The 17,432-nt window shown below is 38.3% G+C and overlaps 1 protein-coding gene across 3 annotated transcripts in view; it reads left to right on the top strand.

Annotated features, from left to right (window-relative positions):
• The window catches only part of PI4KA (phosphatidylinositol 4-kinase alpha), a 62,628-nt gene that overhangs the window by 37,073 nt on the left and 8,123 nt on the right, over positions 1-17,432 (top strand). For 2 of the 3 annotated variants that reach the window (XM_074920898.1, XM_074920897.1), the window contains 23 exons: positions 102-184; positions 462-532; positions 651-775; positions 1,244-1,325; positions 1,919-2,002; positions 2,358-2,447; positions 3,614-3,733; positions 5,231-5,323; positions 5,670-5,826; positions 6,104-6,231; positions 7,475-7,633; positions 7,894-8,045; positions 8,553-8,660; positions 9,319-9,446; positions 9,527-9,646; positions 10,291-10,370; positions 10,504-10,697; positions 11,412-11,502; positions 12,281-12,448; positions 12,992-13,045; positions 14,274-14,394; positions 14,679-14,808; positions 16,706-16,776. In XM_074920898.1, the coding sequence (XP_074776999.1) occupies positions 102-184; positions 462-532; positions 651-775; positions 1,244-1,325; positions 1,919-2,002; positions 2,358-2,447; positions 3,614-3,733; positions 5,231-5,323; positions 5,670-5,826; positions 6,104-6,231; positions 7,475-7,633; positions 7,894-8,045; positions 8,553-8,660; positions 9,319-9,446; positions 9,527-9,646; positions 10,291-10,370; positions 10,504-10,697; positions 11,412-11,502; positions 12,281-12,448; positions 12,992-13,045; positions 14,274-14,394; positions 14,679-14,808; positions 16,706-16,776 (2,609 nt within the window). The remainder of the gene's footprint in view (positions 1-101; positions 185-461; positions 533-650; positions 776-1,243; positions 1,326-1,918; positions 2,003-2,357; positions 2,448-3,613; positions 3,734-5,230; positions 5,324-5,669; positions 5,827-6,103; positions 6,232-7,474; positions 7,634-7,893; positions 8,046-8,552; positions 8,661-9,318; positions 9,447-9,526; positions 9,647-10,290; positions 10,371-10,503; positions 10,698-11,411; positions 11,503-12,280; positions 12,449-12,991; positions 13,046-14,273; positions 14,395-14,678; positions 14,809-16,705; positions 16,777-17,432) is intronic. The other variant, XM_074920899.1, reaches the window with a different exon arrangement.

Here is a 17,432-nt window from a genome sequence, read left to right as displayed (position 1 = left end):
GACGTTTAAATACATGGATTTGTGTTGAAGATGTTTAAAAGAAAAAAATCTAAAACAAAAAACCCAAAACAATCCAATCCACAAAACTCTTCTTTTCCTAGGGTGTTGCGTTCAACTGATCAGGATCGCTTCCAAGTCATGTTTTGCTATTTTGAGGATAAAGCAATTCAAAAAGACAAATCTGGTAAGATTACCTGTCTGGGTTATTTTGCAACTTGAGATACTAGGAAGTTGTCTGCAAGCATGCAAAACTAAAACAAATCAAGCAATTGTATAACAACAAATAACCACGTTCACTAGATTGCTGTTGCTTTATTCTTGCCAAGAATGCTGGTTTTCTTTTAAAGTAGTTTGGTTCAGTGTTGGCTGAGTAAACATAAACACTTTTTAACTGTTAAGCATGGTTTATAAAGCAGATGTAATTCCAATAATCAAACCTGTCACTTCTCTCAATTCCTCAGGCATGATGCAGTGTGTGATAGCTGTTGCTGATAAGGTGTTTGAAGCTTTCCTGACAATGATGGCTGATAAAGTAGGTTACGTGGAAACTAAAATTTTAAATTTGTATGAATGTTCTCATTTCAGTTTATGAAAGCGTGCTTGTCTTTCTTCCTTAAGAGCTTCATACTTCTCTTTGCCATGCTTTTTAGCCTAAAACTAAGGAGAATGAAGAAGAGCTGGAGAGACATGCTCAGTTCTTGCTGGTGAATTTTAACCACATTCACAAGAGGATCAGGAGAGTTGCGGACAAATACTTATCTGGTCTGGTAGACAAGTGAGTACAGATTTCATTTTCCTGTTCTCTTTTCACACTGACTGCCTAGTGGTGTCTTATGCAATTGATGACAACAGTCAAGTGGATTTCTTGGCTGATACTTCTGCTGAAACATCTCCTTGAAAAATAACGTTCAATAGTATTTTTAACCTGGGCTCTGAAATCCCTGCTTAAAATCTCTGTGTCTGCTTAGGATTCCCAGGGATTGAGCAAAACCAAGGTGTCCATGAAATAAATGAAATCTCAGTTCCTATGAAATAGCTCTACTTAGCTTGGTCTTGGAGAGCTTTTGACTCTGTATTGAGCTAGACTGTTGTGAGCCATGGCAAGCTTTGTGACTTCCATTGAGTGTGAGCTTACCTAGTAATGTATACAGCCAGCTCTTTGAGCAGCTCCGTTTCTTGATAAAATAATTTCTTTCCTCAGCTCTCCATGGTTATTGTGTTTCTGAATCCTGTCTTGCTCTAGATTCCCTCATTTGCTGTGGAGTGGAACTGTGCTGAAGACTATGCTAGATATTCTGCAGACACTGTCACTGTCTCTTAGTGCAGTAAGTTCCTTTTTTTTAATAATGCTATTAGGCAAATAAAATGTATGTTTCCGTTTTTCTTTAGCAGAACTGAATTTTTTGCTTTGTTTTGCATTTATTTGGTATTTGAGTTCTTTGGTTTTGCTGTCATCACTAAGATTGATAAAAATCTTAAATTCTGTGAAGTAAGGAGTGCATTTGCACGCTTGTTTCATAGGTAGTAAAACTAGTGCTAGAGAGCTTTTGTCAAATGTGGTTTAGAAAGTCAAATTTAGTATCAAGAATAAAACACAGGATTACCCATTGTGGGTTGTAACTGTTGAACTGTCTCATTTAAAGTAAAACGTTCAGTAGTGCTTTTTGGTTTGTGTTTTCTTAATGAATTATGGTTGTCATATTATAGTCTTTCCAGCCTGTGTATGTGTATCTATATTCCTTGGATTTATTACATACTGGTATTTTTTAAGATGGAAATGCTTTGTAGAGTTTTATTTTTGTACTAAATGTTGAGAAGAGGGCTTTGGATTTTTACAATTGCTTCTAGGAAACCAACTGGAATAAAAAAATGTTTTAGAGCTGTCCAGACTCGATCATTGATCATTGTTTTTATTTAGGACATTCACAAGGACCAACCATACTATGACATTCCTGATGCTCCTTATAGAATTACTGTCCCTGACACACATGAAGCCAGAGAGGTAGGTGGTCCTCCTTGATTTGTCAAACAACAAAATAATGCCTGATAGTTTTTATGCCAAGGGGATAAATTAGTGAGCTACTCTGAATTGTCCTTTTCTTAAAAATACTTCCCTAGGTAAGCTTTTTTTCTAATACGACACTTTGTATTAATGTTTCTCTGATTCTTACTGTTTTACTTGACTTGAAGCATGACAGTTCTTTGCTTACCAAAGGTACATTTAATTGTTACAGAAAATTTTAACTGTATCATGTTGCTGCATCCTGCCTTACTCCCTATGTTTACACCTTTAAAACCAGTGCCTCTTGTTAAATGTCCTGTATTTTACCAATTGTGTTGATCCTTTCTAATTCTAGAGTATAGTCAAGGATTTTGCTGCACGCTGTGGGATGATTCTGCAAGAAGCAATGAAATGGGCTCCCTCAGTTACAAAATCTCATCTACAGGTAATGAGCCTGCCTCTGAGAGAATTTGATTTTTGCAGATCTTAAAGATGAGAATTAAATTATGTGATAGTTTTTTTTCAGGCTATCCAAGCATCATTTTAAATTTTTCTGTTGCTCTAAGATTTCCTTTACAGCATTTGCAGAGAATAATTACAATTTTTGATTTGATGTGACTTTTGATGTAGTCCAGACCTTAGAATCTTGAGAATAACAGGCTTGTAAACAGTTGATCATCCTGGATTTATTTAGTAAGTCAGAATTTTGTATATCAGAATCATCTGCCTAGCAACATTTGTTTAATGCCAGTGCATTAGCTGAAAATATCAGCTGGACTGAAACGAATGATTAGGATGTAAAACTTGTTTCTTGTTTCCCTCCCGGGAGGATGGTTTTTTTCTGTCTTTATGGTTCTTTTTTTTCTTTTTTTTAAATACAGAGAAACACAGCTACTATGAGGCCACTGTAAACTACAGATTTTAATTTGGGCATGGGTGTAGTAAATGCTCACATGTGGCAGAGCTCAGCAGAAAGTCACAAGACCACAAACAAAGATGGCAAAAGACTACTTTATGCTGTACTAATAAAATAAATAAAATACCTTTTATGTAAACAAAAAGTCTCACTATAGTAAAATGCAGATCTCTTAATCTTTGGTGAGTAGTTGAGGAAACTACATAGTCCAGGTTAGACTGGGATTCTCTCTAGAGGTGCCTAACTTAGTGCTGAAAACAGAGTTTCAGGGGAGGCTCAAGATTTTGGACACTGCAACACTACCTGAAGTTTTTATTTCCTTCCCTAAAAAAACCTCAAGGGATTCTATCCTTATGTAAAAGGATAACTATTCATATTCCCTTCTTCCATGGAGTACATTTTCTTCCATAAAGGTCTTTTTGTGAAAAGCGATTCTTTTTAAAAAATACTTCAGCCTTCAAGTATCTATTTTGATCACTTTATCCTTTTATAAAATGGAATGAGTCTTACTCTTTACATGTTTAGGAGGACATTCAGAATTTCTTATTGCCAGGGGAGCAATGCCTAAAAGGGAGTAGAGACAGTCTATTTATTGTTAGGTATGTGTGTATTTCTGGTAGTTTGCAAGGATGCAACACTTTCCGACAAACACTTCTTTTGTTTTGGTTTGTTTTGTTTTTCTTTTTTCTTACCAGGAGTACCTAAATAAACATCAGAACTGGGTATCAGGTTTGTCCCAGCACACAGGACTGGCTATGGCTACAGAAAGTGTTTTGCACTTTGCGGGCTACAACAGACAGAACACCACGCTGGGCGTGAGTATTAGGCACAATTCTTGTTTGTTTATTTGTGCAGCTGTATAGCAGTCATGTTAATTTTATAACATTCAGTGTAGCCACATAATACAGATTTTCTAAATTACCTTTGTCAGTCCTTGAACATTACTCAGAAAGGTACCTTATTTCTTTCCATCTCATCAAGGTATCTTCTAATCACGTTGTTCTATAAAATACTGAAAAGTAAGATGGCAATAGGCAAGAAAACAAAACTGTTATCTAATGCTGTTTAGGAGTTTTTTATAGATGATTTTTAATTATTTGAAAGTAGTATCTTTGTGTAAGACTGAAAAGAGCTGCTTTCTAGAATAGTAACATAGGTGAATGTTGGGTGACACCCATTTGCTCTGAGTTTTACGTGGGTTCACTCAAAACATGCTTTTGTATTGAACTTTTCATGCAGTTTTTCATGTAATTTCTTATCTCCTGAAGAAACACCCAGTATAATCTGTTCAATTATCAGCCAGCTTGTTTTCTGACAGCAGCTCTGAATCTGCCCTTCATGGCCAGCTTTAGCAGGATTTCCTTTTGGTTCTCTGTTACAGTCATCCTTCTAGACAGTGCTGGTCATTAAATTGAAATAGGATAAAGAACTCCAAGGACTCCTAAGTGCAGTCACAGAGTACCCTAAAGGAGCAAGGTGAAAAAAAAATGATAGAATAAAGACTATACTGGAAGAAACTTGAAACTTTACAACTGGAAAGAAATAAGAGAAACAGTTTTCTTATTTTCTTAATATGTTAACAGTATTTGTTTTGATTAGGGCCCTCCTGCATGTCAAGCAAGTGACAAAAGCTCTTTCAGAAAGCTTTCAGATTGCTGACAGTTTGTTTTTGCTCCTGCTTTATTCCCATGGACTGGACATTGCTAATACAGAGATGATAGCACACAAATATTACATCCAAGACATGTAATAAGAATAGTTCCCAAAAGCTTATCCACGAAAGCAAAGCCTTGCAGAAGTGTTGAATTTTTGATTGGCTTGCTGGCTTTGTATTTTAGTATTAAATCCTCAGTATAAAAAATTCATTTTACAGTATAAAGAATCATTCTTTTGTTTGCACTTTTTAAAGACAGGAACAAAACGGTCTCTCAGCGTTCCTGTCGGTTCAGCAAGCTGTTGTGTGGAGAGATCAGAACCAAGATTGTATCTTCTCTTCTGTCTTCTTCCTTACCTGTTCATGAAAAGGGAGCAGGAGCCCTAGGGATTCTACCCTTCTTATGCTTTTTTTTGTTTGTTTTTCAAAAAGTATATACAGATATGTATATATTTCAATCTGTATACATGGAATTAATGCACATGTTCCTCATTTCATTTTTATCAGTCCAAGTACTGTTACATTTAATAGTCATGATACTATTCTGTTTATTAGCATAAAGAAAACTAAACTTAAAACCTATGTGAATGTATAAATAGAAAAAAAGGAAGTGATTAGATACGAACAGTATAAACAGCTGTACCTGGTTTGGTCATAGGCAACCCAGCTAACTGAAAGACCAACTTGTGTGAAGAAGGACTATTCCAACTTCATGGCTTCTCTTAATTTGCGCAACCGCTACGCAGGAGAGGTAAGGAGAGGATTTCTTGTGAGTGTGGAGTGTCCATGAGTTCTGGGATGGCTTTTCAGGGGATGATATCCCTTCCAATCTAAACTGTGGTATGGTTCTATATTATGTTAAGCACAGACTCTAAAGCTAAATTCCTTCAAGAGAAAATGTATAATTTTCCTAGGTTATTAAACAGATCATTTTACTTTTGGTCTTGCAGAAAGTTCTTAGATTTCAGATGAGCTAAAGATTTAGTAAAATAGTAATAAGGGTGTCTCTGTGGAGTTCGTTAGTCAGCACATGACCAATACCAAACTAGATTCCTAAAAATACTGTTCTCTGTTGAAAAACCCATTCTATTTTACAGGTTTCTGGAATGATTCAGTTCTCAAATGCTACAGGACGAACATCTGACCTGAATAAACTGATGGTCAAAGAGCTGAATGATGCTCTTGAATCAGGCCACACTGAATTCTACACCCAGGCCATGTTTAAGTTGACTGCACTGCTAATAAGTAGCAAAGGTAATGAAAAACAAATGTAGTTCTGCTTTCTGGCTCTGAGTGCCCTGAGTAATGAATTATAAAAACTCTCTGTATACAAACCCAGTACACATCAAATTGAAGCAAAACTGTGGTTTGAGTTTTTTCAATTAGGCTTATATTGAGGGAAAAACCTTCTTAAAGTAGAAGCTCTTTGTTAGGAATTGATTATTGCGTACTGTGCACTCCAATTTCATGCTGATGTGAAAAGCGCTTAATTTATTCTGTTGGAGAAATCTGACTGAATGTTTGTTTTCAGACTGTGATCCTCAGCTCCTTCATCATCTGTGTTGGGGACCCCTGCGAATGTTCAATGAACATGGCATGGAAACAGCAATTGCTTGCTGGGAGTGGCTGCTTGCTGCCAAGAATGGAATAGAAGTGCCGGTAGGAAGCTATTTAACAACTCTTCTTCTGCCCCTGCAAGGGGGGAATAGAGAAAATTTTAAGACATTCACAGCTATTGTGAATCTCTGTCACATAAGTCTGTTAAATACATTGTTAATCACTTTAGCCTGCCAGGAAGTCTCTCTTCCTGTATTTTGGGAAGCCTGAACACCCTCATGAGGTGGATCATGGGAAATGGATCTTTCTCAGCTGCAGGAATGATATAACAAAGGAAATCTGTTAGAATCTCAGCTGTACAATTTACTTTGCTGCTGAGGTGCCTGAGCTGCTCATGAATGAGGTTCTAAACTAACACAATTTATAGAATGATGATTTAAAACAAGTAGAAATCAGTGTCCCTGCTCAACGGTCAGAGCCTCTGGTGTCTGGCATTGCACCCTTGCATAAAAAATAGGCTTACAAGTGTCCTAATCCTGTGACAGGCTAGATCAGCTGTATTTTGTGAGATGGGGATGAATGTTATAGTAATAAAGCAACTCAGCATGGTGTAGTGACAGCCCACACACAGCTGAGAAAGCTGCCTCTGGTAATTGCTCCAGTTAATGAGCATTAAGCGTTTCACTTGCTGGAGATAATCAATCTGAATTTACGTAGGTCAGATTACATGCACACTTCAGTGTTTAACATTTTAAGCATCAATTTCAATTTTTCTCTTAAGCTTCTGGGGAATTTCTTTGTATCTTGTTGAGGAGATCAGATAAGCACCTTGGTTGCTGGGCCTCTATTCTACCAGAGGATGCTGCTCCCTAGAGCAAGTTCACCAGAAGTGAATTATGTGCCATCTTTATGTTGTGCACTTCATCAGCTCTGTGTGTGCTCATGGACCAGGGTATGTCCTGCAGCACGTGAGAACCTGGCATACGCTTGTCTCTGCTGTCCTGGTGTTGGGGGCAGTAACCTTTAGTAGAGCAGGGGTATGGATGGCACCAGCTGATCAAACAGTTCAGTCTTCTCAACAAAATACAGCACTTGTCTGCTGTTGCCCTTAGTCTTTCTGCTACTAGCTGAATGTCTGGGGGGTCTTTCTTCCCTTTATAATTTAGGATGTGAAAGAAGCATTTTATTTCAGGTGGGATGTATAGACCTGCCTGCCTCTCTGTTAACATTGCAGTGAATTTTAATTGATGTGTTAGATTCATGTATGCACTACGGATAAAGATTGTGCTTTCCATGTAAGAAGATGCTCTTAAAACAAGAAACACAATTACCTTCCTTTTTCCAGTTCATGCGGGAAATGGCAGGAGCCTGGCAAATGACGGTGGAGCAGAAAGTTGGTCTGTTTTCTGCTGAACAGAAAGAAGCAGATCCATTAGCAGCTTCAGAAGAGAGCCAGCCGAGGCCTTGCCCGCCAGAGGTGACCCCACATTACATCTGGATAGAGGTGTGTATTTCTTGCAGAACGTCCCACCTATGACAGTGTTGCAGTGAAGCTGTGATTGAGCTACTCTGCACTACTTGTTCTCATGGTTCAGGGAAGGGCTGGAGTCGTGATGGTCTGTCTGCCTCAAAGCCAGGAGACACGCTCTTGTAGATGAGTATAATAATTGAGGGGGAGAAAGGTCTTTGAAACAGAAAAGACTGGTGTTTTTTTGAGATGAAAAAGGTCATAGGAGGCATGGCATGTTTGTTTCTCTTCCTCAGTTTTTGGTGCAGAGATTTGAAATAGCCAAGTACTGCAGTTCTGACCAAATAGAGATCTTCTCCAGCCTGCTCCAACGGTCTCTTTCGCTGAACATTGGAGGGGCAAAAGGCAGTTTGAATCGGCATGTGGCAGCAATTGGACCCCGATTTAAGTGAGTATTTTTGGTTTTTTCCTTGGTGGAAGAAATAAGGTTGTAGGGAGGTGGGAGAAAAGAACTAAATGTGTAACTTGTCCTTGGCTTCAAGCTGTGAAAATTCCCTTAAAAGCCTGCAATGATGTAGAGTCTGATCTCTATTTTCAAAGCAGAAGTAGCTAACTTTAGCTTGAAATTAATTTTTGGTGCTTCAGAAAACTTTGTGGGATAATTGCATACAGTGAATTGCCCACATCATGGATCTTGTCAATGTATCAGTTGGAGATAAGTTTGCTCCATCAGTTGTTTTCACTTTTTGTGACTTGAAGGCTTTTACTTTCTGTGGTTCAGAAGTTGCAGCTTTAGGAGCAGACTGATGATAATGTGAACAGTTTGCCAAAGCTCTGAAACAGACATTTTTCAATGAACTGAACGGAGTTACGGCTGTAGCTGTGGTTTGTATGGTGTGGCGTTGGTCACCATTTTGGGAGTGCCAAAATTTTAATTCTCTATTTTTCTTATTAGGTTGCTGACTCTGGGGTTGTCTTTGCTGCATGCTGATGTGGTTCCAAATGCAACTATTCGAAATGTTTTGAGAGAAAAGATTTATTCCACTGCCTTTGACTATTTCAGGTACTTTTTTATTTGCAACTACTCACTGAAAGTGTGTGTGTGACTTTCTGAACCTTCCATGATACTTCAAAACAGCAGCTGTCTTTCTTATCGAGTGATTTAACTTCTTCCTTTCCTTTTTCACCCATTTTAATGGAAACTTTCATTTTCCTTGTGCTTTTGTGTGGTTTATAAAATAGTATTTTCAGGACTGTTTCTTTTTTTTCCTTATTTTGGCATTTATTTACTGCTCAAAACTGTACCTAGATTTATAAGATTTAAAGAATTGCTGTTACAGAGCATGTGGCTGAAGAGCAGTTTTGTTGTTTTGGAAATACACCCACACTGAATCTGATGATTACTACATTTGACATGGGCACAACAGAAAAGAATATAATTGATAAAAATGTCTGAATGTGAGGAGATCAGTCAGTCATAACATTAAATTTAAAATGAATCCAGGATGCTGACAGACTGCTGCCTTAATTTTCAGTTATAATAGGAAGTTGGACTCTTCAGTCAGACATCCTAAAGTCTTGAAGATAAAATGTAGCGATGTGTAGTCTCATCCTTGTAGATTCTGGTCAGAATAAGAAACACAACTTGATTAGATTTGTGGGGTTTTGGGGGTTTTTTCCTAATACATTCAGCTTCACATTGTTTGTGTAATTTTTTCAAGTTGTCCCTCAAAGTTCCCTACACAAGGGGAAAAGAGGCTTCGTGAGGATATTAGCATATTGATCAAGTTTTGGACAGCAATGTTCTCAGACAAGAAGTATCTGACTGCCAGCCAACTTGTGCCACCTGGTGAGTTCCTTTATGTGCTGTTTCAAAAGCCTGTTGTTTCTTTGATTGGATTCTACATCAGATCTGTGCTCTGTTGTTAGATAATCAAGACACCAGGAGCAACCTGGATATCAATGTTGGATCTCGGCAACAGGCTACGCAAGGGTGGATAAATACTTACCCTTTGTCCAGTGGCATGTCAACCATATCTAAAAAATCAGGTATCTTTTTGATTGTAACCAGTTCCCAACTTTACGGTATATTTTATATGCAGATGTTGCTTAAGGTCAATATTTACCTTTGACATTGGGCTCAAGTTCATCTGGCAGATACTGAATTACCAATGTCAAACTCTGGAGAGGAGGGTGGGAAAAGTCTCACTGATATCAAGCAGCGACATTTTTAAATTACTTGCTTTTTTGATAGAATGTTCAATTCTGTAGTGCAGAAGAAATAAGACTGGAGGTCAAGATATACTGAAATCCTGTGAGGAAATTGCTTGCTCCGTGCAAACATGCCCCTCCTGCTTTTTGGGGACAGCACAGTGACATGAGATTGTGGGCTGTGTTTTTGTACAGTTGTAAACTATGTGCTCTTTCTTTTTAGTAGGCTGTTGTGTTTCCAAATGCTGTACTGGCTAAATTGATATCCCTGTAGCCCGTTGTACTCTCTATATTCAGAGAACAACTCTAGTATGAGTAGCTGCAATACTGACTTTCTGAAGTCACTCTGATCTAAATTCACAAGTGTCCTATGGTTCTTACATGTTCTTACATGTTAATGTTGCCAGGTGTGGACAGTTTGAAAGCACCATTTAACATACTGATCAAAAGCCACTGAAAACTTTTTTTATCCTTTTCTCAAGGAATGTCTAAGAAGACTAACAGAGGTACACAGCTACACAAGTACTACATGAAGCGAAGAACATTACTGCTTTCATTGCTGGTGGGTCATCAGAAGAATGGGGAAACTGCATGAATTTCTAAAACCCCATTGTTGCAGGATGCGTAAACTAAAGTATGAAATTGGGAGTGTGTTTTCTTCTTCCAGAAAACACTTTTTTGTTTGTTTCCCTCAGGCTACTGAGATTGAACGCTTAATCACATGGTACAATCCACTGTCCTCCCCTGAGCTAGAGCTGGATCAAACTGGAGAGAGCAGTGTAGCAAACTGGAGGTCTAAGTATATCAGTCTCAGTGAGAAGCAGTGGAAGGATAATGTAAATCTGGCTTGGAGCATTTCTCCTCATCTTGCTGTACAGCTGCCTACCAGGTGAGATGTTTCAAAAGAAAGAACTGGTGTAATTCCTGCTGCCCTAGAAGCTGTAGGAACTGATGGCACTTGCTCCTGTTTACAGCCCCCTCTCACAGCTGGTTGAGCCTTTTGAAATGAAAAGAACTACATTCCTTAATACACTCATTTGGCTCAGGCTCTAGTGGCGTCCAGCCTCCTTTCCTGCTGCCCATTCTTCACAAACACTTAGACAGTGTTTTGTTTAGAAGAACTCATGTTTGGTTTTTAATAGCATTTAACCAATTAGCAGGCATAGCATTTAAACAGTGCCAGAAGTGTCTTTGAATGAAGTGTTCTAGCTATATATTTGCTTGTACTTTAATAAGTATTATAGGAGAACTAGCATAGTTGGCTCTGGAAGGGAAAGGAAATACTTTCCCCCTTACAACAGTGATAGTTTTTGCCAAGTATAGTTCTGCACACTGGTTTCTGTGGAATCCCAGACAGTATATTTCAGCCAGGAATCCAATAGTGGGCTAAAATACTAGTGGTTTATACAAAAGCATTGGATGAGGGCCAGTTGTTCCTGAACCCTTTTGACAGTATTTTGGTCCCTCAGTGTCCATTATTTCATAGTTGGATTATTTGTTTATTAAGCACATACTTTTCTGCCTTTTGCTGTCCTCATCTTCACATAAATAAAGAGGCTGTCAAAATTTTCTAATAATGTTTTGTATTTCTGGTTATACTTAGATTTAAGAACACTGAAGCTATTGGAACAGAAGTGACCCGTCTGGTTCGGTTGGACCCAGGAGCTGTTAGTGATGTTCCTGAAGCAATAAAGGTACCTGTGAATATTTATGCTGTTACAGGGCCCCCTATCATCCAGTTAGATTAGAAAATACAGTCTTTACTTAACACAGTATGTTCTAGTGCTAACCATAGCTCTGTAGGAGAGAATGACAGAAGAGCTGTGGAAACAGGGTGCTGAGGCAGGAATCACAGCAATGAGTAGGTGGCTAGTTAGCTTATGGTACATCTTGCTCCTGGGAATGTTCTCACCGTACGCAAAATATCTCAAAACTCATCACAGCCACCATTTCTGTTCCTTTTGCATAATATGTAAAAAGAGCATTGGTGAGTGCTGCTGCTGAAATTATTTCAAGCTTAACCTGTTCTGTGTGTCAGGAGGCCAAGCCTTGTAAAATAGAGGAAACTCTTCATGCTGATCTGCAGTGAAGCACTCTAGCCGTGTGAGGGACGGTCTTGTCAGAGCTGCATTCTGTACAGCACCTGTAAAATAGATGACAGGAAAAGTGAACCTTCTTTGACTCTTACAGAAGGACTTCTCCTTTCTTCTTTCTCCCTATACTAGAACCCCTGTATTGTGCTTTTAGTAACTTGACTTCACTAGCTTCATCTGGTGATGTGGGAGGTGGAGCAATTCCAATGGTTAGATTTCCATGGAAAAAAAATGCTTTAGATAAAATAGCTGTGGTTTTGTAAACTAAAATGTAGCGTGTATCACTTCCCCTGCTATAAGGTGCTAGATGATAGCATTACTCTCTGATGTGTGTTACCCAGACGTTATTAACCCTAACATGTCTGACCTGCTTTTTCAGTACCTGGTTACCTGGCATACAATTGATGCTGATGCACCTGAGCTCAGCCATGTTCTGTGCTGGGCACCAACAGATCCACCAACTGGCCTTTCCTATTTTTCAAGCATGTATCCACCACATCCTCTAACAGCTCAGTATGGGGTTAAAGTCCTGCGATCTTTTCCTCCGGTAAGATGAGTTCCAAGAGAGCCTTAAGACCCCAAGTAAAGTTAGTGGCCTTAGTCATTGTGGCCACAGACTTAATTTTAATACCATGGAGAAACACACATGCTAAATGGGCACACCACACTGCAGAATGTGAATATGTTGGGATGAAAAGTTAAAGTTAATTGTCCCACAAATACTGGCTTGTGTACTTGCAACTCTTTTGTCATAGATCTCCCTAAGCTGAATTCTTCAGGCTGCTCTTAATCAGATTGTTCCTTTTGAATCTTCTCTCAGTGGAAAGGTGTTTCTTCTAAAGTAGAAGGCTGGATTTCTAGCACTTGTCAGACTTGTATTAGGATTGTAAAATACATTATTATTAATGGTATTTTTGAAGGAAGTAACTGGACAGAAAAATAGTTTGATTTGAGGAGGTGGCATGTATCGTTTAAGTAGCAGAAAAACAAGTAAGTTTTGTTCACCTAACTGAAGGGAGCTTTTCTCTGTGCATGTGACCTGTCTTCCCTTCAACTACTAAAACAATAACATCCCTGCCATTTTTTTCAGGATGCCATTTTATTCTACATTCCACAGATTGTGCAGGCACTTCGGTATGACAAGGTAAGGATATGAAACAGCTGCATTTGAACAAACCATATTTTTAAAGCAGCTTTTAGACTTAAAACTGCAAATCAAACAAAATTTAAGCTTAAACTAATGCTGCTTATTGTTGTCCTATATGTCTAACACGTAGAAGAAATTATTGTCTCTAGAGGCTGTCTTGCTTTGGATACACCTCTTTTATGAACAGATAGACTTGAGAAACCAGAGGCTATGTAGCTCATCTGTCAGGAAAGAGATTTTGTTATGGGAAACCACAGATGAGGACACTCTGAATAAAGCTTTTGAGTGTTTGCATGAGACAAGCAGTAATGAAATTAAATCCCTATCCTTAATCATTTTGCTGTGGAGTTAACTGGAGAAGACATCTAGGAATGTCTTGTGCTCCATCACATATATGAAATCGCATTTTAGCTTCATCTTGCAGAAGCCAGAAGTAAAGCTTGACGCCCAAGTTCAGAGTTCATTAATGTGACATTACCTGCCCACAAGGTATGTGAACTCTGGTCAGTGCAATATTTTCAGGTGAAAATAATCCCTAGCCAGTGGAGTAGGTGACTGTATTTAGTTATTCTTCGAGACCTTTGCATACATAAGTATCCTCTGCAGTGCAGAGCATGAGCATCAGACATCTTGTCTGTTGATGTCAGTCAAGCATAGAAACATCTACAGACTACAGAAGCAGCTGCAAGTAAAGGGAATGCAACTTCTGGAATGAGTAGGATTCCCTTGTCCACTTCAACTTCTTTTGTAAGTTTGTTCTTACATTCCAGAATTACTTTGGAACTGTGCCAGCACGTGCGGTTCTTGCCACCAAAATGTACACTCCGTATGATGCTGCCTAGATTTCTGGTATTACAGGAGCATTTAGTGATACCAGGCAAGACCAGCGACTCTATTGCACTGTGCCTTGTATACTTACTAGGAGATGCCCTAAGCAAAAAAAGGATTTTAAATCCAAATAGAACAGATAGAAAATGGTACAGAAGTGGGAAGAAGGTTGGTTAGAATAATGAAGTGAGTCAGTAATAAAGTTGAAGGGAGTTAGGTCAATTTACTACCTTTTAAAATATGCTGTCATTCTTCAAAGGTCTTTTTAGCAATATGAATGAGAGTGCAGAGGTCTTCTTTCCATCCGTTAAGTATTTTTGAGTTTGAAGAATAGCTGTTAGAAGTCTGCTAGATTTGTAATGATCTTTGACCCTAACTGGACTGGATGTGGTTGCAGATGGGTTATGTTAGAGAATACATCCTGTGGGCAGCTGCCAAATCCCAGCTCTTGGCTCACCAATTCATCTGGAACATGAAAACTAATATTTACCTGGATGAAGAAGGACACCAAAAAGATCGTGAGTGCTTTAAAATATAATCTAGCTTGGCTCCTTTCCTTGTCTCAGTTCAGACTAAATCTCCTTCCTGCCTCTCTCTTGGCATTTTAGCTAGGAACTTCTTTCATTTGTAGAGGTAGGGCCCATTCCTTAGAAGTTCCTGACAGAACACATCAAAAGAGATGCAGCAGTGTTTGCCTCAGTACCCTTTTTCGAATACTGTCTGAAGGTGGCTATTTCCACCACCCATATCATTTAGCTTTCTGAAATACTTCTGACACAAATGCTTCCTTTTTCACATGCAGCTGACATTGGGGAACTTCTGGAGCAGCTAGTAGAGGAGATAACTGGCTCATTATCTGGCCCAGCCAAGGAGTTCTACCAACGGGAATTTGATTTCTTTAATAAAATCACCAACGTTTCAGCCATTATCAAGTAAGTGCCCTACTTCAGAATTGCACTTTTTTTGGGCTCATTGTTCCAGTGTCCTGATTAAGAGGCTAAGTTGCTTTCAGGGATAGTGGGATGGTGTGTTTCAGAAAAAATAAATAATTATTTATATGATGAGAGATTGATTTTTTTTTTCTTAAATGTAACTTAATAGTTGTAATAGGATGCAAAGGCTTATTTAATTTGACCTTCTTATCTGCCCTGCTCTCAGTGCTCGTGCTTTGAGCTAACAGTCCATCTGAAACAGCCAGGTTTTTTTACTTTGGAAGCAGATGATTCTAAACTTGAACTTTAGTTTTTAATCTGATTTTATCAAAAACACTGTGGTTGGTAATAGTGGTATGAGGTTCCATAGAAAAATGCACTGATACGTTATAACTTGTTATCAGCATTTTGGGAGGAGTTTAAAAACAAGCAAAGAGAACAAAACAAAAAAACACCACAAAACTGAAAAACCTCGGGCGTGGGTAAATGGTTTACCTTCTGCTAAAACTCCAAATTGTCTTTTCCTCTTAAAGAGATTTGTGCAGTGCAATACAAAGACGATTGCTCTTTTGCATATGTAAGTCTTTTTCTTCCATTCCTAAATTGTGGTTATGGAGAAAGATTTGATATCCTAAACATTGGATCACTGATCTCTTAAAACTGAAAGTCCTGCTCATATTCTCACTGTTAAGTCAAGACTGCAATAAGCTACATAATTTAACTTTTATAAAGCTTGCCAGTGGATGGCAGCAGCTCAGCACACAAGTTGTCTGTAACTGTGGTTTCATTGCATATTTTTAAAACATTCTCTGGTATATGAAATTATTTGAAATTCATATAAAATGTATGTCCTGGAACATGCCTCCTTTAAAATGAAGCTTTGCTAACCACCAGTATAAGGGCATCAGCCTAAAGGATACTTACATCACAGAAACAATCAAATGCCCTCTGTGTGCATGTTAAAATGCTTTCTCCCAGTAGGATGAGTTAAAAGGGCAGGTTAGGATCTGAGTATCTTAATATTTAGAAGTAAGCCAGTCCTCTGTTTGTTAGTATGAAGTCATAATTAAGCAACAGATAATAATTGTGCTTTACAAGCATTGCAGTTTGCACTCCAGCCTTAAAATGAATCTGTTTTTTGTGCATCTCCAATGTAAAGACAACATAGAGGAGATGCTGTTTGCTTCATAGATGGCATAAATGAACAAATGTATCATCTGTGATCATTTCATCAAGTGTTATGTTGCTGCTTCAGTAATCTGCTGTACTGCTTTAAACGAGAGCATAAGTAATACCTTTCAGTTGCGTGCTGCTACACCAGGTGAGCATGCAATTGTGTGACTGACTTCAGTGGATGGTTAACAGGAGTGCCTGTGCAAATTGGGTAATTGTATATACTGATCGTTAACCATGTTACCAATTATCCAATTGACACCTGCAGTCATGCTAAGTATGTGAACAAATTAGGCGTGTAATTGCATAGGCATTTTGCTGGCTTGTCCTTTTTCAGTTACCAATGTTCTTATTCTAGAGTGAGTTCCACAAGGGAAAATGATATTGATATAACTGTAGCTTACAAAGGTATAATTATGCCCAAATTTCTGTGTAAGGAAGAGCCTTTGTGTATTTCATTCATCTCTCTTATGCTCTTTGGGTTTGTCAACAACCTGTGTGTCAAATCAATGTTAAATCTACAAAGACTGTAACCTTCATTAAGATAGAAAATGTTCTGGTTAGGTACTGAGCCTGTAAGTTCTCTAGATATGGTACAGTAAGAGATCTTTGTTGTTACAGGAAGAAACATTTTCACTGAAGTAAAAATTTGAAATAAATTTGAGACTAGTACATAAAATAATATATAGTATGCAGATAAATAAAATACCAGTCATCTTTCTAGGCCATTCCCTAAAGGAGATGAAAGAAAAAAAGCTTGTTTGAGCGCTCTATCTGAGGTGAAAGTGCAGCCTGGTAAGAAGTGATTTAATCATTTCATATAGTGGGCTTTTTGTATTCAGCATGGGTACTGTATTTTCTGCAAGCAAATCTTGAAATCTCTGAAAGTGACAGCTCTAGTTTTGATGCTGGCGGGTGTTCTTCTGTTACAGTTGGATTATTTTTCTCTTGAAACAATTCAAATATTTTTACTCACCAAATAATTTGTATATGGTGCATCAAAATTTGCTCAAGAGCACATCACAGATAGAAGTAGAAATGTATGTCTGGAGAGGGAAGATAAATAAGCTCTTTTTCTTTTGACCACTTTCTTTTTTGAAAAGATGAGGTGCTTTTGAGAAGTTATGTTATCTCAAGAATGAAGCGTGTCCAGTCCCTTTCATTATCCTTTTTCTCCCATCAGGCATTCCCTTGAAACATCATTGCCTGAAGGTCCTTACAAATCTTGAACATAAATTTTCCCAATCTGAATCTTCTCTTTAAAATGGAGTTTGATGAAAGCTGTTCCTGATCTCTGACTAACAGATCTCAATTCTCCTGCCATGTGTTGGTTGCTAAGGGCCCTCCCTAGTGCACTGGGACATACTGCCACATCTTATTAGGGACTATTGTAAGAGAAGTCCTGTCTGTACATTTCTGTGGTACAGAGTCTGCAGTATTAGTTCAAAACT

This window comes from Athene noctua, chromosome 17, assembly GCF_965140245.1.
Source record: "Athene noctua chromosome 17, bAthNoc1.hap1.1, whole genome shotgun sequence".
Lineage (NCBI taxonomy): Eukaryota > Metazoa > Chordata > Aves > Strigiformes > Strigidae > Athene > Athene noctua.
Note: the sequence above shows the minus strand (reverse complement) of the source record. Positions and strands in the feature narration are given on the sequence as shown.